General features: G+C 41.0%; 3 protein-coding genes across 6 annotated transcripts in view; 1 reads left to right on the top strand and 2 right to left on the bottom strand.

The window, feature by feature from the left end:
- Positions 1-8,211: 8,211 nt before the first annotated feature.
- On the top strand, positions 8,212-8,547 carry LOC134206476 (uncharacterized). The gene has a single exon (XM_062682195.1). It carries the CDS (start codon positions 8,212-8,214, stop codon positions 8,545-8,547), a length of 336 nt encoding a protein of 111 aa, XP_062538179.1.
- A 492-nt stretch (positions 8,548-9,039) lies between these two features.
- Positions 9,040-11,600, bottom strand: LOC134205033 (uncharacterized). The gene has a single exon (XM_062679899.1). It carries the CDS (start codon positions 11,598-11,600, stop codon positions 10,668-10,670), a length of 933 nt encoding a protein of 310 aa, XP_062535883.1. The 3' UTR covers positions 9,040-10,667.
- The window catches only part of LOC134205031 (protein roadkill), a 551,615-nt gene continuing 537,713 nt past the window's right edge, over positions 11,401-25,302 (bottom strand). For 3 of the 4 annotated variants that reach the window (XM_062679898.1, XM_062679897.1, XM_062679895.1), the window contains exon 7: positions 11,401-11,754. In XM_062679898.1, coding sequence (XP_062535882.1) covers positions 11,607-11,754 — 148 coding nt within the window. In that variant the 3' untranslated portion in view covers positions 11,401-11,606. The remainder of the gene's footprint in view (positions 11,755-25,302) is intronic. The other variant, XM_062679896.1, reaches the window with a different exon arrangement.

Below are 25,302 nucleotides of genomic sequence, written 5' to 3'. Positions count from 1 at the left end.
AAAACAAGAAAGCGCGGGTTACACCGCTCTCTGTTAGTTGGAGCGTCGAGGCATCGCTGGCGGAGAAGGGATAGTCGGATTGTCGAGTACGACAAAGAAGCGGGTCGATAAAACCTAGAAATCAATAAATTCCATGTACCAAAATCCAAGTCCTTCGGTTGTAATGCGCCCGAGTAGTAAACGTTGCGGACGGGAATCTGGAAGTCGCATTATGGATAAAATATTCGTGCAACAATTTTATTAATATAACTGAATAGCGGGAATGGAAAGATTGGCTCGGAAAGAAATCTACAGAGAAATACAGTTCAATCTGATATACGTTATATAAAGAAATGATCTTAGTCTTTAACTTTAGATTAATGAATAATAGCATATGAATAATAGCTTTCGAAACATTTTCACGCTTAAAATTGTCCACCGTGTACTTTTCCCCACGATCTTTGTTCACTTGAAAGAATTGTACAATGCGCACGCAGTACTTAATGTTTTGACGGCATGTTTTAAACTACTGCACATGTTGGCGACAATTTTCTGTATATTCTAAGGATTCATTTACAATAATAATAAATCTTGGAAAGTACTAATGTTCTCATAGAAAAGAATTGAAGTATTGAAATTTCCGTTTTTTAGTGGCCACCCGTTAAGTGCAAGAATCTTAGATCTGGGCGCTAGAAGGTGATAGCTCTATTGTAACTCCTATAGCCCGTTTCTAGAACGAATGCATTCCGAAGCTAAAGTCGTATACAATAAGCCCCGCATGATTGCACCCACATTTTATCATAATTCATAAATATAAATCATTCACATGAAGTTCATTCACACTTTCTGAATCAAAATTGAATCCTTTTGATTCTGCCACGTATTAAATTATAAAAATGAATTAATAATTTGCAGTTTATCATAAAATGGCTTATCTTTTCTAAGTTATCCTTGAACCGAACATGTTTGTTCATTTACATTGCGATTATCGCATTATCACATGGCATTGCCCTTGCTAGCAATCGATCATTCTATGCTTGCACAAATATGCGCGTGTATGTAGGGGAAACTGAGATAATATGCACCACCGGGGCAAAACGATCCTTTGGAATTTTTGAATACATTTTCGGCAGTTTTCCCAAAGTATTTACTACAGCGCATATAGTTCCAATCTCGAACTACCAATCCAGTAGTAAGGATTATTGAAAATATTCCTGGAACACTGCTAACAATGCCAAAAGGTCACCCCTATATCACTTTTGATGCATTATTCACTATACGTTGGGAGCCCCATACACGCTCCGACATGTTGTACAACTTTGACCAGGGCCCCAAAAAATTTGGTTCAGTCGGGGTGAAGTCGGACCGTCTGTGGGCAAGTTGTACTGTCCAACGATCTTACAACTTTCCCACAGATGGTTCGACTTAACTCCTACCGAACCAAATTTCCTGGAGGCGGCTTGAAAGCTGTACAACATGTAGGAGCGTTTATGGGGCACCTAACACACTATGCATTTGTTTCGACCGCGGCTCTATTGTTCTACTTTTTGTGCTAAACTTTCGGCTGTTCCGCCACATTGAGAGTTGATGTAAAGTTAATGTCAACTTCTCTCCACGAACAGCCTAGATAGCCGTGTGGTGTCGGTAGCTGGTTATCTGGCTAAGAATAACATTACGTATTGCCTCTTCCAGTGGTAAAAGTCCACCATAGAGGTGACCCCTAATTCTCGGTGTGATGCGGCTTTATGCTTACCGTGCCTACGAATGAATGGTTCTTCTTCTTATTGGCATTACATCCCCACACTGGGACAGAGCCGCCTCGCAGCTTAGTGTTCATTAAGCACTTCCACAGTTATTAACTGCGAGGTTTCTAAGCCAAGTTACCATTTTTGCATTCGTATATCATGAGGCTAACACGTTGATACTTTTATGCCCAGGGAAGTCGAGATAATTTCTAATCCGAAAATTGTCAAGACCGGCACCGGGAATCGAATACAGCCACCCTCAGCATGGTCTTGCTTTGTAGCCGCGCGTCTTACCGCACGCGTTTCGTGTTCGTGAAATGCTTCGCGTTTCATAGCGTTTTACAAAATGCATCGTATGTAATGTATTATTGTATGTATCCTCCTTCTCCAGGAATCTGTTCCATTCTCCTTTCCAACTTCACTTCCTCTTCCTTTTCCCCTTTTCACTTTCTTTTCCGTCAGGTAAATGATGAGAAAGGCCAGTGAAGGCGATGGCACAAATCTCCCAAATTGAGGGGAACGTGCCTCCTTAGCCGACGTTCTGATACCTGATACCTGCCCACAGACGGTCCGACTTAACTCCTACCGAACCAAATTTCCTGGAGGTGGATTGAAAGTTGTACAACATGTCGGAGCGTGTATGGGGCACCTAACACACTTTGCATTTGTTTCGACCGCGGCTCTATTGTTTTACTTTTTGTGCGAAACACTTACGAGTTGCAGTTACCTATGTGTTACTTGCGTGCTGCTATGGGACTAGATATAATAATGGATAGACAGACTGTAATCGTGACATTTCGGGTGTTTTCTGGCAAGAAATTCTAGAGTGTAAAACCGGATTTTACTACTGGCCAGAATTCTTCAGATGTTCTGAATTTCTTGGCAATTAACTTCTGACATTTTTTTTTGAGAATATTCTAAATATTTTTTTAGGAAATATCACCAGGATTTTTCTAGAAAATTTCATGAATAATTTCAAAAATTCCTACAGGAACACTTTCGAAAATTATTTCAGGAATTCCATCGGATACCACCGGAAATTCCATTCCCTCGTAAATTTCTCCAGTAATTCCTCCGGAATGTCCTCCAAGAAATCTTTCCAACATTATTATCAAGAACTTCCTTAGAAATTGTCGAACGAATTCCTTACGGAATTTCCAAAGAAACTCCTGACGGAATTTCCTATATTCTTAAATTACTCCAAGAATTCAAGAAGTTCTTTGGACATTTCTCCAAGATTTCTTTCGGAATTTCTTCCAAGGATTTCTTCAAGAAATTCTTCGAAATCCAGATGCTTTTTTGGAAATTCTTCAAGACATTGCTTTAAAACTTAAATCCAATAAAATTTTGAAAAATTTCTTCGGAAATCGATTTTTTTTGTAACTTTTCAGAAATTCTTTAAGCTTCTTTTTCTCGTATCAATTGTGGCGTAAATAATTAAATTTCAGGGAAAATATTTGTGCCCCAGATTAACTCCGCCAGTGGGAGTGTCCCTAGTTCGGTAGGGTAGCGAGTGATCTGCTTGTGCTGAGGCACGGCAGATAACCCAGTCAATACAAGATCGTGTATGATGTCGTATAAGATGCTAAAGTGTAGGCGATAAAGGGACTTCCCCACACCACAGAGAACATGCATGGAGTTTCATACAAAATGTTGTTGAAAACATGTGTAAAGCTCCTCAGCACCTTCAACGCAGACTGTCCGACATACAAAGTCAATCTCACCAAGCGAGGGGGTTGGCTTACACTACACAAACAGATGCTGCTATCTAGTGACAATGAAAATGACAATGAATCAATACTAGCGCTAAAAAGTAAAATACGGCAAATTTTCACCAACATTCTTGAGACTCCAGCACCACGCAACGAGAGTATTACGACATACTTCAAAATTACCAGTACAAAGTTTAACACAACTTTTCGACATAAGATGAATGTCTGTTCTCTGTGCTTTAAGATCATTCTTTTGAAAAAAAAAAAAATTTCCCACTCCGCTGCAAGCAGCAAACCATCCACCATTATTGTTGGATCTTTTTGGAGCTTCAACATCGTTTGACCACGTTTGACTACCCTGAGTCTTAGTTTTACTATTTTATTTTTTAAGATAACGTAAAATTGTTGTTGGAAACTAATCGTAACGTCGAGCGGATGGACAATTTGTTCTTTTTAACTTCCACCGCTTTTTTCACCAGTTTCTTTTGAAAAATTAACGTAAATGCGACTTCCGGATTCTTGTAGTTTCGCGACATGGTTCCGAACGTAAAAGAAGTTCTGTAACAGAAAATCAATGGAAGCAAATGTTTAAAATCTGAATCAGCAGTTTTTGAAAAATAAAACTATTGTGTATAAGTTGTTGTCACGCAGGGGGACAAATTTCAAATTTATTATTTTATAATTTTTGTGGAATTAAATACCCAATTAGATACTGTAACTGGGGAGAGGGTCGATTTTTGTGAAATTGTTTTCAATTTAATACGTCAACATACCTTTTGCGATGATCGACTTTTAATTGACGAAACAGTTTCACAAAATATATTTAAAAGAACAACAGTGAGTTATTTTTTCACCTTATTACCAACTAGGCAAAACAAATATAAAGGGACGCGAGATAACATAGGTCGATGTTTATATGGAACTATTTGGATGCGACAACCTATATCGACGCAACATCATCGTACGATGCGACATCACCATACGACGTGATATCGATGCAACATGAAATCATTTTGCACACGCAGAAAGGAATAGGGTAACGGTACCAATAGTGGAGGTATTAGTAGATCTACAAAAAAAAATATTTTTTAAAAATTGATTATTATGGGAAATTCACTGCTTTATTATCTTAGTCAATAGATAAACTAATAAATTTGCTAACAAAAATGAGATAGATGTCATTTATCATCAGCTATTATTAAATATTGGTTGCACCACTATGGGTACACTGTTCCTTTAGTGGCGGTAAAAAATAATTTTGGTTCCTATAGTGGTGCTATCCATTGGTTTCTTATGAGACTCGCCACTATTGGTACAGTTGCACCACTATAGGTGCAAGGGAGTCAATTTTGTTAAGGAAAATCATTGTTTTCAATAGTTTTTCAAGCGAAATCTTAAGGTAAGTTGCATTTAACAGGATATTTAAAGCACGATGCATCAACTGAAACCATCGTAAAGTCTATAAATATGATAAATCTCATTAAAACCCCACTACCTCCACTATTGGTGCTACCTCCACTAAGGGTACGGTTACCCTATACATAAAATTTCTAGAAATAATCAAAATGAGTATATAAGCAGTGTTGTAGCACAATTCAAGTCAGTATAATTTTACCATTCGCGACGCGAATATGATCGACAACCGTATTGTTAACAAAGTGCAGTGTATTGAAAGGTGAATAAAGTGAAGTAGTTCAGTAGTGCAAAGTGGTGTTTTTCCTAATTAATCCCAGTGTTACAGTCCACTGACCACCTAAGAAGGGAATCGTCTCCTAAGTTTCAAGAACATCATTCCATTCCAACGATTGCCCTATTCCAGTTCCCAACAGCCAGTTTTGGGGCGAAACATTGGTACTGTTCAGAAAGAAAGGGAGTGAATTTATGCCCAACGTCGATAACGCGAAGTGTTCGTGCTCCTCGATTGCAAACAGCACCAACAATGGCATACACAGCGCACATCGGCGAGACGAGTATGGACATATCACCATAATCATCGCCATCATCAGCATCATCATCATCATCATCATCTCATCATCTCATCATCATCAACATCATGCACGCCTAGAATGAGCTACGCTGTGCCAGAACATTCCACGTGCTTCTGGAACATGAAGCGTGGAGATATAAATATGCGCGCGTTGCGCGTGTAGCTTCAGTTATATTTTTACCCCGCGTAACGTACGTGAGTTTGTAACAAGTAAAGTGAAGTCTTAATAAAGTGTGCGTTTTCATTTAACAGTAACTTGCCAGTGTTTGCCTTCTTGTCCGAAAAAGACGTTTTCGTACAGGTACTTCGAACCGGATATTGTACCGGAGATTATCCTGTGAATCTGTTTTGACTACTGCAGTGTTCCTAATTATTAGTGTGAAAAATACCACGAGTGGAATATTCGCCGATTAAACACACCGCACCGGAAACTACCACACCTGTAAATGAAAACCCGCTAGTGAAGAGAACCATGAAGTGATCCAAGACCAAATATCGTTACCGAATCCTCCATCAAATCAGGAGAATCGTTCGGAGGATTCTCAATCACCGTTCCTTGGATTTGATTTGCAAGCGCAGATGAGTACGAAGATTATGGAAAAGCTTAATGGACTCTTCCGTCAGCGCAACCAAATAGAGCAAAAGGTTGTACGCATTCAGTTTACTTTGCGAGATCAAAGGCACATGAACTTGGCCCAACTCAACGTAATCAGTGGAAAGCTCACAGCAGCGTACACTGAGCTCAGCAAATTCCACAGTGAGATTATGGCCTTGATTCCCGGTGCTGCTGTGGAAGAACAAGAGGAAATTTTCACTGCGTTCAATCGCAACTCTCAGTCTACTGTAGCCAAGCCTCAAGTAATAATCCAGCAGCAATTTCTTAAAGCTTCAATTCCCACGTTCGACGGGAACTACGCAAACTGGCCCAAGTTTAAGGCGGTTTCCAAGACCTAATGGAAAATTCTGCCGATTCCGACGCCATCAAATTGTACCATTTAGACAAGGCTCTAATTGGACCGGCTGCAGTTTCACTCGATGCCAAAATAATGAATGAGGGAGATTTCCCAAAAGCATGACTGGGTTTGAGTGAACGCTACGAGAACCAACTAATCATAGAGACTCACCTGCGAGGCCTGCTCAATCTGAGGAAGATGCCTAGTGAATCGTTCAAGGAATTACGTTTCTTGGTGGACGAAGCAACGGGACATGTGGAGAGCCTACGATATCTGAACTCACGACAGCGCAGCGTGCCGAAAAGATACGCTCCATCGTACTCTGCTTCAATTGTCTACGTAAAGGCCATCATTCCAAGCAATGCTCTTCCACAAGAACCTGTCGAAAGTGCAACAAGAAACACCAACCATTGCTGCATGAAGAATTGAAGCCATACAACACCGAAGTTGTTCGACCCGACGTTTCTACTCTAAATCCGAACGAACGCTTCTTCTCCTGCCTCGTCGCCCTCGACTGTGATTGAACCTGTAACCACGACCTGTTTTTGCAGCAGAACACTGGAGTCCAAAACAGTGTTGTTGCTCACCGCCGTAGTTCACGCTTTCGGTAAAGAGGGTCAGCCGCATCCTTGTCGAATACTACTAGACAGTGGGTCGCAGGTAAACTTCATCACGGAAAAGATGGCCAATCTCCTTGGAGTTTCGAAAACGAAAACCAACGTCCAAATCACAGGGATCAACGCACTCCGAAGTCTTTCTCGTGAGAAGATTACCGTGACAGTCCGTTCCAGATTTACCGAGTTCCAAGCCTGCATTGAATTCTTGGTGACACCTAAGGTAACACAATCCATACCTTCTTCCAAGTTCGATGTGAGTTCCTGGAATCTTCCCGATGGCATTCTACTAGCAGATCCAAAATTTCTTACTCCAGACAAGATCGATGCACTCATTGGAGAAGAGCTTCTCTTCGGCATTTTCAAGTCGCACTAGGTCCAAATCTACCGACGCTTCGTGAAACCTACCTAGGATGGATTGTCGCAGTAACCATCAATACATCAGAAGATTCAAGTGCAAATGCTTTTCATTCCAATGTTGCAACCATTGAAAATGTTGAGGATCTGATGCACAGATTCTGGAAACTCGAAGAAGTGCCAACCGCTTCCAGTCGCTCAGCCGAAGAGCAGTCTTGTGAGGACCATTTCTTGTCAACGTATAAGCGTAATTCGTCCGGAAGATTTGTAGTGCAGCTTCCATTCAAACAGAATTTGGACCAACTTGACGACTGTCGCGCTTTAGCACTCAAACGATTCCTGATGTTGGAAAAGCGGTTCAAGCGTGATCACAACTTACGAAGCCAATATATTGATTTCCTTCGTGAGTATGAGTCACTTTGGGCACTGCCATCAAGTTGATGAAGCCAACGACCCTACACATCAAGCCAAGTACTACCTACCGCACCACGCAGTTATAGAGCGGAATAATTGGTACAGTTTATTATATTTGGTTTTACGTAGTTTACGTCGAGCGGTCGTGTCTTGTATACAACCCCAATATTTTTTTCTCGCGCGAAACTCCAATACCCTCGTTGCTACTGTTGCGATAGTGGAGTGATAGAAGAAATACTCGATTCACGAACGATTTAAAATATACTTTATTACAAAAGTTACAATTATAAAAACGTGTCAAATCACTATGAAGTCTAGTACAAAATGTCGAGTGGTTTTTGATGCTAGTGCGAAGTCGGAACCTTCGATCCTGTCGTACAGAGTGACTTATACTCGATCATGCTGCGCTTCCGAAAATACTCCTATGCTTTTTCCGCGGATATATCGAAAATGTATCGTCAAGTGCTCATTGCGCCGGAGGACCAACGATTTCTGCGAATCGTTTGGCGAGAGGACCCATTACAACCGCTAAGAGTAATGGAACTAAATACGGTCACATATGGAACAACTTCGGCTCCGTACCAAGCAATGCGCTGTCTCATGCAACTAGCTGAGGATGAAACTTTGGATTTCTCTGTCGCTTCTCGGACCTCGAGGGAAGATTTCTACGTCGATGACGTATTATCCGGCGCCGATACGTTGGATGAGCTCAGCGAATTTCACTCCCAATTGAAGGCTATGCTAGCTAGCGGTGGCTTCCAATTACCCAAGTGGTGTTTTTCCTAATTAATCCCAGTGACAGATTCCCTTCGTCTCCTAAGTTTCAAGAACATCATTCCATTCCAACGATTGCCCTAGTCCAGTTCCCAAGAGCCAGTTTTGGGACGAAACAACGCAAGTTTTGCATGTCACATCGCTGTTGCAAGTCACCCCGTTTGACAGTACTTTTATGCGGTACTTTTATGCGAGGGAGTAAACATTTCCTACATTCTCTAAACAACGCCTTGCCTGATCCGCACTGCCGTGTTAATCCTGGTGTCTTGGCGACGTGATTCTTTGGTTTTTTTTGATACTATTGAAAAGTGACCTTCCTTAGCATATAGCAGCGATGAGGTGCGTGGCTACAATGCAAGACCACCAGAGCATAGCGGCTGCATTCGGTTCGGATCGGATGTAAAGAAGTGGCCTACAAATCTCGCAGTTGATACCAGTGAAACTCAAAAACTGGAAATCAATGGAATCTATAAAAATACAAAATTATAGGAAAAAAATAGAAAATTTTCAGATTTTCAACTTTGTTTTATTGTTACTGTACTTTTTGAAATATTTATTCATAGAGTTATAATCACATATGAAGCTACTAAATTTATTTTTGTTTATCATTTTAGCCTTTATATCAATTCTTATTTTTGTTTTTTCCTTTTATGTTTATTTTGTCACAATGATTTTTCTTCTTTTGTGTGTGTGTGTTTTTTTATTTCGCATTTCAAATTTTCCGCTGTCTGTGCCTTAAATAAATTCAGCTGTGATTCATTTGTTTGCTCCGCTCTTCTTTTCCCGCCCTTATCTCACATTCTCTTCTTCTGTTGTAGTGTTTTGTTTACCTATCAAGTTGTTTTTGTTTTTATTTGTTTGTTAAAAAGTAGCGACTAAAACAAATGTTTATAACTAACAATAGCTTATTTTTTGTATTTTGTTTTTTTTTCTTGTTTTATATGAAGCTGAATTATTTGAAAATTTGAACACCTAATTGTGGGAGGAAATATAAAGTAATCGATTGCAAACCGCATAAAATTACGAAATTTGCTACTAAATAAAGAAAATGTCTAAAACTAATCTTTTTACACAGGTTTGATAGAAAAAAAAGTCAATGCAAAGGAAAAATGGTAAAAATTTAAAAGATAAATCATCCCAAAGAAATAAATTTGAACATGAACAATATTAAAGCGTTATTTTGTTTCTGTGTGAGCTAAAACAATTATTTTTTTCACGAAATTTTATATATTTTTTTTAGTTTCTCCGACATTTGTTTGCAGTGCTAAGTAGGGTTTGTTCCAAAAAATCATTTACGCGATTCAAACGAGAAAATAATAATTCTAGAATTTGAAGCTTTCTCTGCGCGCTTTCGACATATGTTCATTTGCGTTCTCGGCATTCTCTCCTCTCCTCAAGTATGTTGGTTTCTTCTCTTAGTTTCTTATTTTCCATTAATTAATTACATATTATATTAGCTAACATATATAGACAAAAATATCACATTGTATAAATTAATTTAATTTATTTGAATTAAAATGATTTCACTTCTCTCTTTGCTCATGCTCCGAGCTACCAGCTGCTCGATGGGTACTTTCCTTTTCTTCGCTGTCTGTCTTTGTCTTTCTAGCACGTAATGCATTGCGTGGTGTGCGGCTGAAAGCCAGAGCCGGAGCAGAGCCTTTTTTGAGAAAAGTGTTACTTGACATTTGAGAAGAAAACTCGCGGCGCGGGGAGAAAAACCTTGCCTTCTTTGCTGCTCTCTCCAATCAATTTACCAAGGGGACATTTCTGCTTCTAATTTATGTTCGTATAGGTCAAACGGAAACATAACTACCAACTAGTATTCACCAAGAAACGATCTCAATCGGTGTCCCTGCTGTTCTGTATTTAACACGCGGTTGATTTGATCCACACACATACATACTCTATGCTCTGCGCGCCGAGCGATTTGGGGAGTTTTCTGGCTTCGCTCGCTGATTTGTATGATTATTTGTCGATTTACTTATCGCTTCACTACTGCTAAGAGAATCCTACTAACGAGAGACTATTAAGAAACTAGATTTTCTATAGAATTAAAGCAAACAACTGCTCGCTTTTCCAACATCCATCTCTGTGCTGTTCTCCATCCACCCGAGCTGCCGTATGTGTTGCTATTGCAAACAGATGTCGCCACCATGTAGATTGTTTCGAGCGCCAACGCTGGAACTAATACCATCGATCACAGCTGCTACAACAGAACTGGCACCACGATGCGGCTGTTGATTGTTTCTGATGCTTTTGCTGGATTGATTGAGAAACTGCTTTAACATATGACTGCCGCTGATGTTGTTGGCTGCTCCTCCACCGCCACCAGATGTTTCTGACATCTGTGCTGAGAAGGAGGGGGATGTCGTGGTGTTGCTGCTATTGGTGGATTGCATTTCCAGCTGCTGACGCAGCTGCGAATAGTTATTTAGATTGAGATTAAGATTGCGACCAATGGTGGCAACGGTGACGGCGTCAGCCACGGCTGCGGCGACGGCATTTGCCAATCCAGCGGCAATGTCGTTCACGTTCACGTTCGCAGCCGCCGACGCTGATGATGATGACGACAAAGACTTTTTGGTACAGCCTGCTTTGATGAGACTGGTCGCCATTTTGTTGGCGTTGGTGTTGTAGTCGGCTGCCGTCCCCGCCAGTTGATGCTTTAGCAGACTGCCGGCAGATGGCGACAGGGCTCGCGTGCTCGGATTGGTCAGGTGGTTGATGAGCAACGATGTCGACGAAGACGACGTGATGGAGCTGGCGTGACCTCTCAGCTTCCGTGATGGCTGTTGTAGCAGTTGGGTGGTGATGGGAGCGACAGCCGGAGAACCCGCCGGCGCCGGAACAACCGATGATGGGGATGACGATGCTGACGACGTCAGCTGGAACAGACCAACAGCAGCAGCAGCTGCGGTGGATGGGTTGTGGCTATTGGTTGATAGTGATGATAACAAACACGATGAGGATGTGGATGCGGATGGAGGTGATGATAACGATGATTGCGTGATACTAGCTGGTGACGACGACGTTGACATCACGGACTGTACGGATGTCAACATTTTATTTCAGCTCATCTTCACCCGCTTGCGGGGCGGACCGATCGGTGGTATCTGCTGCGTGGCTAGGGCGCGAAATGCTTCGTTTATCAGATGCGGGTGCGTTGTCACCATGTTCTTCCAGCCGACGGTTTCCATCACATCTGTCGCATGACTGCTGGGAATGGAGAAAAAGGTGTAGGTTTAGAATGAATAGTGTATTGTTTTGAGCTTCTGTGTAATTGTGTCCGTCTTATCGTCATTGTTTAGATAATGTAATACAGTTATGACTAATAAATTTTTGTTGTTATATTCTTTGTTTATAACAAACGTGTCACATCGGTTGCCAGAACTCAAGATGAACGGAGGCGAAGATTATTTCTTCTGCATTTCCGACGAACAAGGGGCTCATCAGACTTGAAAATTGGCAAACTCGGAAGTTTGCGCTACAAGAAGATCTTTCGGAAACCGCGAAAACTCACTCCGGAGAATGCAGTCAATTTTTTTCCTACAAAAAGGACCATATGCCGGGTTACTTGTGTCGTGACCTCTCGTCACAACTGTCATAAAACAAGTTTATTACTATTCCATGTTGTAATCTTAACGGAGGATCTTCTTCTTCTTCGTGCAACATCAAAAGGCCAATAACTATTGGGAGGCTGCCCACTGACTCCCCACAAAGGTTGCTCATCGACAGACAGGTGCTAGCGGTGATGTCAGTGGAATGAGAGAACGGAAAAAGGAGAAGATCGAATGCGATAGCAAGTGATTCGACACATTTTTATAATTGTAACTTTTGTAATAAAGTAGGGTAACCGGCGGTAATGTTGGCCCTGGATGTAACATTGGCTCATCACGCAAATAAATCAATATTTCAGCGATAATACGTCGATTTGTAGGGAGATATTAACCACTGCTTCTTCAGAAAAGTGTATCAAACATATAGCTGCTTCATAACTCTAGATTTATACACTTCTTAAACTATTAAAAGCAATTATCTGGCGTGAAAAATCACTTTGACTCGTTTTTTTAGCAGCCATGTTTCGTTGACTTATGCAGGCTGGCTGTGCTAGGGTTTTTCATTTGCCAAATAAAAGAGTTTTCTGAATGAACATACCTGCTTTTGCACATCAGATGAATGGATAACAACCACACTATGTCAGCTATCATTTTTATTTCACAATTTCCATTAGTATAGCGACATAATTAAGCAAAACTTTTTTGGACAATACTGGGGGCACCCGTAGCCAAATGGTGGCATGCGCTTTCGATTTGTAGCACTACGTTAGTATAGGTGAAACTCTAAAATCAAAACATTCTCACCAATAACCCGTACTGGAGAAACTAACCGAAAGCTGCAGATAGAATATCCGATGCTTGCGATTAGGTTGCTGAGAATTTTTGTAAAAACAGGTTAATCCACTCAACCGTTAAGTTTCTTTCGCAAATTACATAACGCTAAACTATTGTCAACCCACACCCAGCCGCTAGTAACGCTTCATATATGGTAGAGTTCTAAAAATTATTAAGTCCTTAACGCTCAGACAAGTACCCTTCCACAACCTAAAACGTCATGTAGTTTGTGAATGGGCCCTCATGATGCTTTTCTCGAATCACGATATAATCGCTTTCATTCGCAGAACATACCAAAAATAATTGCCTACCTTACGGCTTCCAAACACGATTCAAGCTAAAGCGATTCAAGCATCAACCTTCCGAGGTTCGATACACCATTTTCTTCATAATTTTGCAAATAAATTATTCAATTAGTGTATGAATATTTAGTTTAATCATCTTTCGCACGAATCCTACAAACATTTTCTCACTTAATAATGGAAAGATACAATGGATCGTATGTTTCATTAGATAAACTTTCAACGTCATTTCATGTGAATAATTTCAAGTCAAATTACTTGACAAATACCGTCATCATAATTTAGATCTATTATTGCTTGCAAAAAGCATTTTGATCTGTAAAATGATACCGAAAAAGTACTTTTTCAACTCGGGAAGTTGAAACACGTGAGAGTTTTGAGAGGATTCACAACAGCTGATCGATATAGAGAGGAGTGGAATCAAACGCACGTACCAATCATGAAACTTCAATGCAGGCAGAGTTGAAAACAAGCATCCAATAATTGTATTTATGAATAATTGTGTAATAATATCAGGTAGTTGGCATAGTTATAACTGTTTATGCACAGTACAAAGCAAGGAATTGCCTAGAATAAGTTTTACAATTGGCTTTCTTCAGTAGTGCGTTATGCATCATCCCCACCTAAAGCATTGTTTACCTTTTTGAAAAAAGTTTCTTTGAAGCAGACCCCACACGAGGCATATATTGACAATACTTTTTTCGTCAAACTTTTCATCAAACTTTTCTTCAATATTTTCACTGATTAGCCGGCATGGTCGTAGCTGAAGAAAAACTCAATTTTTTCGTGAACTAATACGAATCAAATAGCGGTATAACGCACAAAACACGCACACACTCAACCGTCATCGACTCCTGTGGGCAAACTGCGGGGGGAGATGAGGGGAAATATTGAAAGGAATATCAAACTTTTCTGATTTCCCTCAATATTTACTTCAATATTTTGGGTTCGCACTCACACTATCAATCTTTTTCTTCAATAATCAAGAGTTTGTCAAACTTTTTCCGTCGTGTGGGGTCTGCTTGAGAGTATCGCGAGAGCAAGAGCAACACAACTGCCATGGTAAAGTAATGCAGTAAATTTCAAAATTATGCGGCAGCCAATAATTAACGTAGGGGAAAATACCTATTCTTGGCAGTCTAAGACATTCGCCAAATTGAATGATGAAAATAATGAATAATTACACTAAAACACAGGTCAGGTTTAACTGGTATACATTTGTATGCTCTTTCTTTGATGGTTGGTGTTCACTAAATATAACAGCTTTTACCACAAACTCAGTAAATAACATTTTCATAAACAGGTTAACGTTTCTTCTGTTGGCATAGCAATTTCTATTATCAGCAATGAATTTGCTCCCTTTAGCAACTAGACATGGAAGTAGAAAACTGGTAATGTATTGGTGCCAAATGCTGATTGTTTATATCCTCGAGTAGTAAAATTCATTCATATTAATCGGCCGCACGCTCATCTCGCTTCACTCAATTTTGGAACAAACTTTATTGTTTATCAAAACTGGTTTAAAGCAAAACATGAATTTTTAGCCTTGGCATCAATTTTATGTCATGTAGACATATAGGCAAAAGCATTTAAACACATTGTAAAACAAATTTAACCTTTATGCGGCCAACAAAAAACAGACGTGAATGGCAGATAGGGTACCCGTGTACCCAGATATTGACCGTTTCATAACTTTTACCATTTTCAACCTATTTGAATAATGTTGGCAATTTTAGAGAAAGGAACTTATATGCTTTTTGTTCGCTGTCAAGATTTACATTTTTTGTCTTCTGTAATGCCTTAGAGTCTTAGAGTTTTGTAATGCCAAAGTCTATCAACCAGTTTCAAATAAACAACTTGCTCTTTGCGGTCCTTACATGATATGTTTGTTTCATCAAAAAAATCATGGTGGTTGTGTACAAGACACGACCGCTCGACATAACTACGTAAAACCAAATCTATACACATAAGAATGAATTTTTGTCTGTCTGCCCTTATAGACTAGGAAACGGCATAAACATTTGTATGTAGAGGTTTTTGGTTTGAAGATTCTTATGATGGTATTAGACCCCTACTCTTCTGGAAGGGGGACTCCCGTACAAATGAAGTACAAATTTCTGCTTTAATCGAAAATTAATCTAAAAAATGGAATCCAAATTTGCGAATTTCGAATACTTAACCGTTTTTTAAATAATGTAACAAATATATAATTAATCAGTTTTAGGTGAAACGAAGCTCGTCGGTTCTGGTAGTATAGTATATTAACCTTCTTCGGATATTAGAAAAAACTTACGAATAAGATGTTGGGGTCATATTGACCCAGAAATGTAAATGCTTATAAAACAGTCAAATTATAACCGAATTACAAAGTTTATATACCGTTCGAAAGATAAACTCATCAATTTTGTGGCTATGTGGTGATATGCTGGTTCTGGAGACAATGGCCACCGGGAAACGACTTCCACGGGGACCTTGTCGGTCATATAAGGGAGACCATAAAAATCGCTCCATATATGCCTTTCGATCGCTAATTCTTCATAGATTCTCTTAAAACGGTAATGTATGGTCCATGAGAGGGCTTCCGATGAAAGTGGCCACTCCTGGTACATGCAAGGTGCCCCCGGGGAACCCGCAGGAGGGACATTTCCGTTTTAGCACCAAAATATGCCGTGCGGCGGCTCTTTCGTCATGATTTTCCACCAAACAGATGGTTATGCGCTTGAAATCGATAAGTGACCACATTGGCCACTCGTGGTACATGCAAGGTGCCCCCGGGGAACCCGCAGGAAGGGACATTTCCGTTTGAGCACCAAAATATGCCGTGCGGCGGCCCTGTCGTCATGAGTTTCCACAAAATAGATGATAATGCGCTCGAAATCGATAAGTGACCACATTGGCCACTCTTGGAGCCTATGAGGTGCCCCCGGGGAACCCGTAAAAGGGGACATTTCCGTTTTAACACCAAAATATGTCGTGCGACAGCTCTTTCGTCATGATTTTCCACAAAATAGATGATTATGTGCTCGAAATCGATAATTGACCACATTGGCCACTCTTGGAACCTATGAGGTGCCCTTGGGTAACCCGTAGAAAGGAATATTTCCGTTTAAACTCCAAAATATGCCGTGCGGTGGCTCATTCGTCATGATTTTCCACAAAATAGATGAGAATGCGCTCGAAATCGCTAAGTGACCACATTGGCCACTCTTGGAGCCTATTAGGTGCCCTCGGGGAACCCGTAAAAGGGGACATTTCCGTTTTAACACCAAAATATGCCGTGTGGCGGCTCTTTTATCATGATTTTCCACCAAACAGATGGTCATGCGCTTCAAATCGATAAGTGACCACATTGGCAACGCCTGGGACCTATGAGGGGCCCCCAGGGAACCCGTAGAATGGGACATTTCCGTTTTAACACCGAAATGTGCCGTGCGGCAGCTCTTTCGTCATGATTTTCCACAAAATAGATAATTATGCGCTTGAAATCGATAAATGACCACATTGGCAGCTCTTGGAGTCTACCAGGGGCCCCCAGGGAACCCGTATAATGGGACATTTCCGTTTTAACACCGAAATATGCCGAGCGGCGACTCTTTCGGTGTATTTCCCCACCAAAGAGATGGTTATCTGCTCGAAATAAATAAGTGACCACATTGGCCACTCTTGAACCTATGAGGTGCCCTTGGGGAACCCGTAGAAAGGGACATTTCTGTTTGACACTGAAATATGCCGTGCGGCGACTCTTGCGGTGTGTTTTCTCATCAAAGAGATGGTTATTCAGCTCAAAAACGATAAGTGACCACATTGCCTACTCTTGGAGCCTATGAGGTGCCCTCGGGGCATCCGTAAAGAGGACATTTCCGTTTTAACACCAACATATGTCGTGCGGCAGCTCTTTCGTCATGATTTTCCACAAAATAGATGATTATGCAAGTGAAATCGATAAGTGACCACATTGGCCACTCTTGGAACCTTACAGGGGCCCCCAGGGAACCCGCCGGAGGGGACATTTCCGTATTAGCACCAAAATATGCCGTGCGGAGGCTCTTTCGTCATAATTTTCCACAGAATAGATTATTATGCGCTTGAAATCGATAAGTGACCACATTAGCCACTCTTGGAACCAATGAGATGCCCACGGGGAACCCGTAGATGGTGACATTTCCGTTTTTATACCGAAATGAATAAGTGACCACATTTTCCATTTTGGAACCTATGAAGTACCGTCGTGGAGCTCATAGGAGAGGACATTTCCGTGCTTAATCTTACTTAGGGCCGATGCCCACGTAGCGTGTTTTCAAGCTGCGTGCACGCCGCGTCCACGCAAGGTACCCGGCATCAAATGTAGTCGTGCACACGTTTACGTGCAAGCAGCGTGAATATACTTTACGTGGACATCGGCCCTTAAAGACATGCCGTGCAGCGGCTCTTTCACTATAATTTTCCATCAAATAGTTGGTTATGCTCTTGAAATCTAATATCAACCTGGGGGAACCCCAGACCCAGTTTCGGTAATTGTGGAGTGCCGTGAAGAATCCATTGAAAGTGTCTGTGCACACAAAATCTCACTCACTTTTTAGGAACTTTTCCTCAACCGAATTACTCGCAGTAAATAGCATTCGACGAAAATTTTACCCTATTGTTTCCTATTGAAAATTGGCCAGATCGGACTATGGGCTCCGAAGTTATGGCCAAAATACTAATATCAGCAGCTGCATGGGAAAATCACTTTTCTGGCACTTATGCTCAAAATTTTAGAATGCAAATAAACAAATATGAAAAATAAGAACTATCTACCTATTACTGCTATATTAGACTTTTCTTATATACAGTCAAACCTCCATGAGTCGATGTTCTATGACTCGATATCGACTCATGGAAACAAATTTTTCCATATTAAAAAATATTTCCAGGGCTACTGTGATGGTCCCTTCAAAGAGCTTTCCAAGGAGTTTCTGTTCCACATCTCGATATTTCCTTGAGTCGATGGTCCCTTCAATATCGACTCATGGAGGTTCGACTGTATTTCTCAACCCTTTTGGACGAGCGATAAAGGCACCATCACCACTAGGTAGTTTAATCTTGTTTTTTTTTTCTCTATCAAATAGGTCATTTATTCTGAACTTAATATCTAAAACCTACAAGGTACCCGCAGGAGTCTCGCAGGAGGAGAGATTTTTTTATATCAAAATGTTGCGTTTTCATATCATTGTCCACGGTGATTGGTGAAAACCTCAAACTTCTATGAGTCGATATTGAAGGGACCATCGACTAATGGTAATATCTAGATGCGGAATAGAAAATCCTTATAGAGCTGTTCGAAGGAATCATCACAGTAGCCCAGAAACTATTTTTTTAATTTGACTCAGTACTCAATTTCAAATGAAGAACAATTTCAAGCGGATAACCAACTTTTTGAAGACTTGTGGAAGATACAGCTGCCGTAAGCGGCCAGTACATTTGATATAACCATGAAAATGTCCTCTCCTACGGGTTCGCAGGGCATCTCAAAGATTCCAAGAGTAGACAATATCACTAATCAACTCAAAGCACATGACCAATGGTAAAAACTCAAAGGTTCAGCCCAATCGGGTTGTACGCCAAGGTGACGTTGAACTACGTAGCTGTATGTAATGTACAGGTTTTCGACTATTCTGTGCGATGAGACCAAAGCAAGCGTTTTTCAAGCCCAGCCTGAATCCACTTTCGATGTTTATCTTATGCTCCTGAGATTGAGTGAGCATAACTGGTGATGTATATAATTTTTGGACCAACATTTGAAGATGAGTATAAAAATAGAATTTTTAAATAATCGAGGATGAACAACATATCCAAATTACCAATTGATAAAAACTCGCTAGAGAGTAAGAATCATTCGATAATTGTATCTCGATTCGAAGCATTGGTAACAATGCCACACATCCGATTGAACTTTATTGTTGACATTAAAATGGTATTAATTAGGTTTACATTATTTTAAATGATGATCGATTACACAATTTGAAAAGTACAAGCTTGGCTGATAGTGTACATCTGCAACCATCACCGACGCAAACTGCTACAGAGACTTACCACTCGTTGCTAAGCCAGTCTAAGACCCTGGTGGCTCATTACAGAAAAACTCATTGCGAAAGCTGGGCTGTCAACGGCGTTATTGATAATCATAATTATTCCTTCACGTGAATTGCGTCGGACTTAGCGTTTACTCCGGCAGACACCTACGAATCAGCAAAAACGAGCCAAAGAAAGTTTACCACCATTGCAACAACGAAGAAGATTCCGAGCCCCTCTATTGGCATCAACAGACGTAAGCAAGAAGCTACTGTCAAACGCCTCCAAGCTTTCCAAGGAAAACGCACGTTTAAGTTAGCATAAACGAACTGTACCAGCTAAAAACCCTGCAATGGCGGACATACAAAAACTTTCAATGAATAACTAAAGAAATGCTAATAAGAAATGCTAATAAGTTGAAAAGCAGGCCAAGTTCTAGTTGGAATGTAGTGCTATGGAAGAAGAAGCTTGCGATGCACTTACGAGATTGACTGATTCACCGAAACCAAATGCTAAACTGTTAGCAAGTTTTTAATAGTAAATATTATCATACATAAATATTGTAACACACTAGAGTCGGTTTTTACGCGGAAGATATAGGCCGCGTAAATTAAAACATCGTGAAAAACCGCGTAAATCCCGAAGTATGTCTGAAGGAACCACGGAAATCCACAAACTCGCGTGAAAAAAAAAATCGCATAAAAAACGATTCCTGTAAAAATAATCGCGTAACAAACGACTTCAGTGTACATCAGGTATGAAGCGTTGACTCTTCCTTGATCGAATGGTCCAAGAAAATTTAAAATCCATCGAGAAACGGCTGAGATATTAACGATCGAAGTCTATCATATTTTCGTGACGATTTTCAATTTTTTGCAATTGTAAAGTGTACCCCAATATAGAAAAGACAGACGTAGTTCTACGTCAAAATAACAAAGAGCCACCGCACGGCATATTTTGGTGTTAAAATGGAAATGTACTCTTCTACGGGCTCCCGGGGGCACCTCATAGGTTCTAAGGGTGGACAATATGTCAATAATCGATTTCGAGGACGAAAATCACGACGAAAGAGCCGCCGCATGACATATGTTGGTGTAAAAATGGAAATGTGTTCTCCGTGTTCTCCGAGGAAGCCTCATAGGTTTCAAATGTAGCCAATGTGGTCACTTATCGATTTCGAGCGCACGTCCATCTGTTTGATGAGAAAACACCAAAAGAGCCGCCGCACGGCTTATATTGGTGTAAAAATGCAAATGTCCCCTTCTACGGGTTCCCTGGGGACCCTCATAGGTTCCAGGCGTTTCCAATGTGGTCACTTATCGATTTCAAGGGCATAATCACCTTTTTTGTGGAAAATCATGACGAAAGAGACGCTGCACGGCATATTTTCGTGCTAAAACGGAAATGTCCTCTCATACGGGTTCTCCGGGGCACCTTGCATGTACCAGGAGTGGCCAATGTGGTCATTTAGCGATTTCAAGCGCATAACCATCTGTTTGGTGGAAAATCATGACAAAAGAGCCGCCGCACGGCATATTTTGGTGCTAAAACGGAAATGTCCCCTCCTGCGGGTTCCCCGGGGCACCTTGTATGTACCAGGAGTGGCCAATGTGGTCTTTTATCGATTTCAAGCGCATTATCATCTATTTTGTGGCAAATCATGACGACAGAGCCGCCGCACGGTATATTTTGGTGCTAAACCGGAAATTTCCCCTCCTGCGGATTCCCCGGGGGCACCTTGCATGTACCAGGAATGGCCATTGTGGTCACTTATCGATTTCAACCGCATAACCATCTGTTTCGTGGAAAATCATGACAAAAGAGCCGCCGCACGGCATATTTTGGTGCTAAAACGGAAATGTCCCCTCCTGCGGGTTCTCCGGGGCACCTTGTATGTACCAGGAGTGGCCATTGTGGTCACTTATCGATTTCAACCGCATAACCATCTGTTTCGTGGAAAATCATGACAAAAGAGCCGCCGCACGGCATATTTTGGTGCTAAAACGGAAATTTCCCCTCCTGCGGATTCCCCGGGGGCACCTTGCATGTACCAGGAGTGGCCATTGTGGTCACTTATCGATTTCAACCGCATAACCATCTGTTTGGTGGAAAATCATGACAAAAGAGCCGCCGCACGGCATATTTTGGTGCTAAAACGGAAATGTCCCCTCCTGCGGGTTCCCCGGGGCACCTTGTATGTACCAGGAGTGGCCAATGTGGTCACTTATCGATTTCAAGCGTATAACCATCTGTTTGGTGGAAAATCATGACGAAAGAGCCGCCGCACGGCATATTTTGGTGCTAAAACGAAAATGTCCCCTCCTGCGGGTTACCCGGGGGCACCTTGCATGTACCAAGAGTGGCCACTTTCGTCGGAAGCCCTCTCATGGACCATACATTACCGTTTTAAGAGAATATATGAAGAATTAGCGATCGAATGGCATATATGGAGCGATTTTTATGCTCCCCTAATATGACCGACAAGGTCCCCGTGGAAGTCGTTTCCCGGTGGCCATTGTCAGCAGAACCAGAATATCACCACATAGCCACGAAATTGATGAGTTTATCTTTCGAACGGTATATAAACTTTGTAATTCGGTTATAATTTGACTGTTTTATAAGCATTAACATTTCTGGGTCAATATGACCCTAACATCTTATTCGTAACTTTTTTTGTGGGGTCGTTCCTGTTGCACCTTAAAATACTTTTTTTATGTCAGATGCTTCATTTCCACAAAATATTAAAAGTCAAGAATTTTCAGAACGATCGGATTATCAGGTAAAAAGTTATTCTACTTTGAAGTTTCGTTTTGGGTCATATTGACCCCAACATCTTACTAAGGTTAACAATATATTCCACCTCGTGAGTCTTCATATGTTGAATAATGGGCAGCACTGTCCTATCCAGCCGCTGGAGCCACCCCATTCTTACACTACGTTTCACAGTTGAATAATAAATAATACCCTAAAAGTAGGCAATTATTTATGGTTGAAATGCGCTATGTAGGAACGGGGATGATTATGATTTTTTTTTGATGAGCTTGGAAAGTATTGAAGTTGCAAAAGGAAAACGGTCCTGTCAGCCACATAAGGGAAAAAATACTACGGTGTTGCTAACACTTTTGATATAATTCATGGTCTGCGTAAAAATCTGAATAGAAGCATTTGTATTTTAACTCTTTTTTTTTAAATAAATGCCATTGCCGGATTTTTTGTTCGTATTTTTCCTAAAATCAAATCACAAAGAATTGTGCGTGGTATCTTTTTAGCGTGTGTTTGATATGCTCACAAACACATTCTCCCGCTCTATTCCGAAGTGTGCTGCTGCCAAAGAAAACGAACAGTGCCCATTTTATTTAGTGAAATATAGAGCAAATATTGCATAAATTTGCTCTTTGTGGTGATAATCAAGGTGATAAAGTGTAAAAAGTAGTTTACGTACCTAATTTGTCGTGTCATACGCAATAAAGAGGAGAAACAGGCGATCCAAAAAAGTAAGTAACAGTTTGCTTTTCGTGCGCTGCTTTCTTTGGCAATGCAATAATGGCAAGGATTTCGTAGGTGCAAATTTGTTTCGGTGATTAACACATCAAATCTTGTTACTTCTACTCAAACAATTTATTTAAATGAAAGCGTAGACTTGATATTGTGTGATTGAATCAAAATTATGTTCATAAATAGTGTATGTTTGCTGGAAAACGCAAATATTGTTGAGGGTGCCAACAACTGTCGCACCCTGCCAATGCCGTATTCTACCCTATGTAATTTGTTTGAAGGCACAACATGAGGGCTAGAACATGTAGCCTTTTTGCAATTGCAGTTTTTAATACCGTTTTCATTTTTCTAAACTTCTTCACTTGCAAATATGGTAAATATTTGGGAAATAAATGATACATATAATAGTATTTTTGTTAGCATGTCCTTGGTAATCGTGCTATTGGGGGAATCTAAAACGCACTCTCACAATCAGTGTGGTAGTATTTTACATGCAACCAATTAGAATTCACGCTCAATAAGATGATTTGATTTTCTCTATTTGTTTGCATGCTGCCTTTATTCAACGCAAGCAAAATGACTGGTACTATAAACAGCAACCCATCTTTATCTTTCGTATGTTCGAAATCAACAATCACTCGTCCCAAGTGGGCTGAAAAATTATCCACATGATAGGGACACGGATGCCGATATTTTGGCCATTTCTCTCGAGACTTTCGCTGGTTTAAATGAGATATTGCGGACATTCATCGTCGTTTTTTGCTATTTGGCATCAAAACCAAATGTAAGCAAGCCGGCTGGTGGAATAACTCTGGTTGGATATGCAATATATGAAGATTTATAGCGATAAATGTGCTCAGCCGTAGCATAATGGGCCAAGGTTTGAGCCGTTACCCCTATATTTTAAATCGTTCATGAATCGCGTATTCCTTTTATCACTCCATTATCGCAACAGTGGCGACGAGGGTATTAAAGTTTCGCGCGAGAAAAAACGAATTGCGCGTTCGTTTCAAAATAAGGCGTCAGGTCAAGCGTCAGGAGGGCAACCTTACAGAGGCTGTTGTACAAATCCTGAATAATCAGCAAGTCTTGATGAGACAAATAGCTCAACAGTTGGCCGCCACGCAGGTTGCCGTCAACAAATTGTCCCGAGATGAATCAGTACTGGATTCCCTATCAAGCAACATGGCGGAATTCATCTACCTACGACATTTGTTCTGAAGGAAGTGATGAACTTTGTCAACAACTTAAAAATCACTCTAATAAGGCTCTAAAAAAAACGTTCTGAAGGCGATACAACTGTTTGCAGACCACCAAGGAGGACGGTGATGACTACTTGGCGTATTATTGCAAGGTAAATAAGGCATGCGTTGATTTCAAGCTGTCGGAGTTGACGAAGGAACAATATAAGTGCCTCATCTACGTTTGTGGCCTCAAATCCAAGCAGGAATCAGGAATCCGGATGCGGCTTATCAACAAGCTGAACGAATCTGCGAAGCTTACCCTGCAGCAAGTTGTGGAGCAATGTAACAGCCTGGTCAATCTCAAGTAGGATACAGTGTTGGTGGAAAGTTGCTCTTCGGTGGCCAATGCGGTTGCATTCTCCAAGCGAAAGAAAGCCAAACATCGGTCGCCTTCGGATAGCAGCAATAACCGCGATCAGCCAAAAACGCACTGCTGGTCCTGCGGCGGGATTCACTTCTATAACGATTGTAGGTTTCGTGACCATTGGTGGAACATTTGCGGGAGTCATGGACACCGTGAAGGGTATTGTGCATGCTTCTCGTCGAAATCAAGCCATACTGCAAGCAATCATCCAGACAAATTTAACAAGAGGAGGCATCAACCATCGACAAAAGCTGTGTCAGTTAGGACCATCGGCCATCGTCGTAAATTTGTCGAACTCCAAATCAACAATGATCCTCTTCGTCTGCAGTTGGACGCAGGATCCGACATCTCCATTATTTCACACCAATCGTGGAACAAAATCGGTCAACCAAAAGCGAAATCAGTAGAATGCACTGCCTGGACATCATTGGCTGAATTGGAGTGCAACATCACCTTCAATGGCATCACCAGCGAGGGTAAGTGCTTCATAGCATCTCTTAACGTCAACCTCGAAATTTTAGGCATTGACTGAATGGATTTATTTGGTTTATTAAATCATCCCATCACATCATTCTGCAACCAAATAACAACGCAAGCCAATCAGCAAATCGTTTCACTACAAACACAGTTTCCCGAAGTATTACGAATGAGAAGCGTTCTATGCACAGCTGGAGCAGACATACGATGGATGTCCACTGCGGGACGTCAAAATCGTCATCGGTGACATGAACGCTCAGGTAGGAAGGGAGGAAATATATAGACCGGTCATCGGACCGGATAGTCTGCATACCGTATCGAACGACAACGGCCAACGGTGCATAAACTTTGCAGCCTCCCGCGGAATGGTAGTCCGAAGCACTTTCTTCCCCCGCAAGAATATCCACAAGGCCACATGGAAATCACCTAATCAAGTAACG

Source organism: Armigeres subalbatus, chromosome 1 (assembly GCF_024139115.2).
Source record: "Armigeres subalbatus isolate Guangzhou_Male chromosome 1, GZ_Asu_2, whole genome shotgun sequence".
Lineage (NCBI taxonomy): Eukaryota > Metazoa > Arthropoda > Insecta > Diptera > Culicidae > Armigeres > Armigeres subalbatus.
The sequence above is the reverse complement of the archived record's forward strand: the minus strand, read 5'-3'. Positions and strand labels throughout refer to the sequence as shown.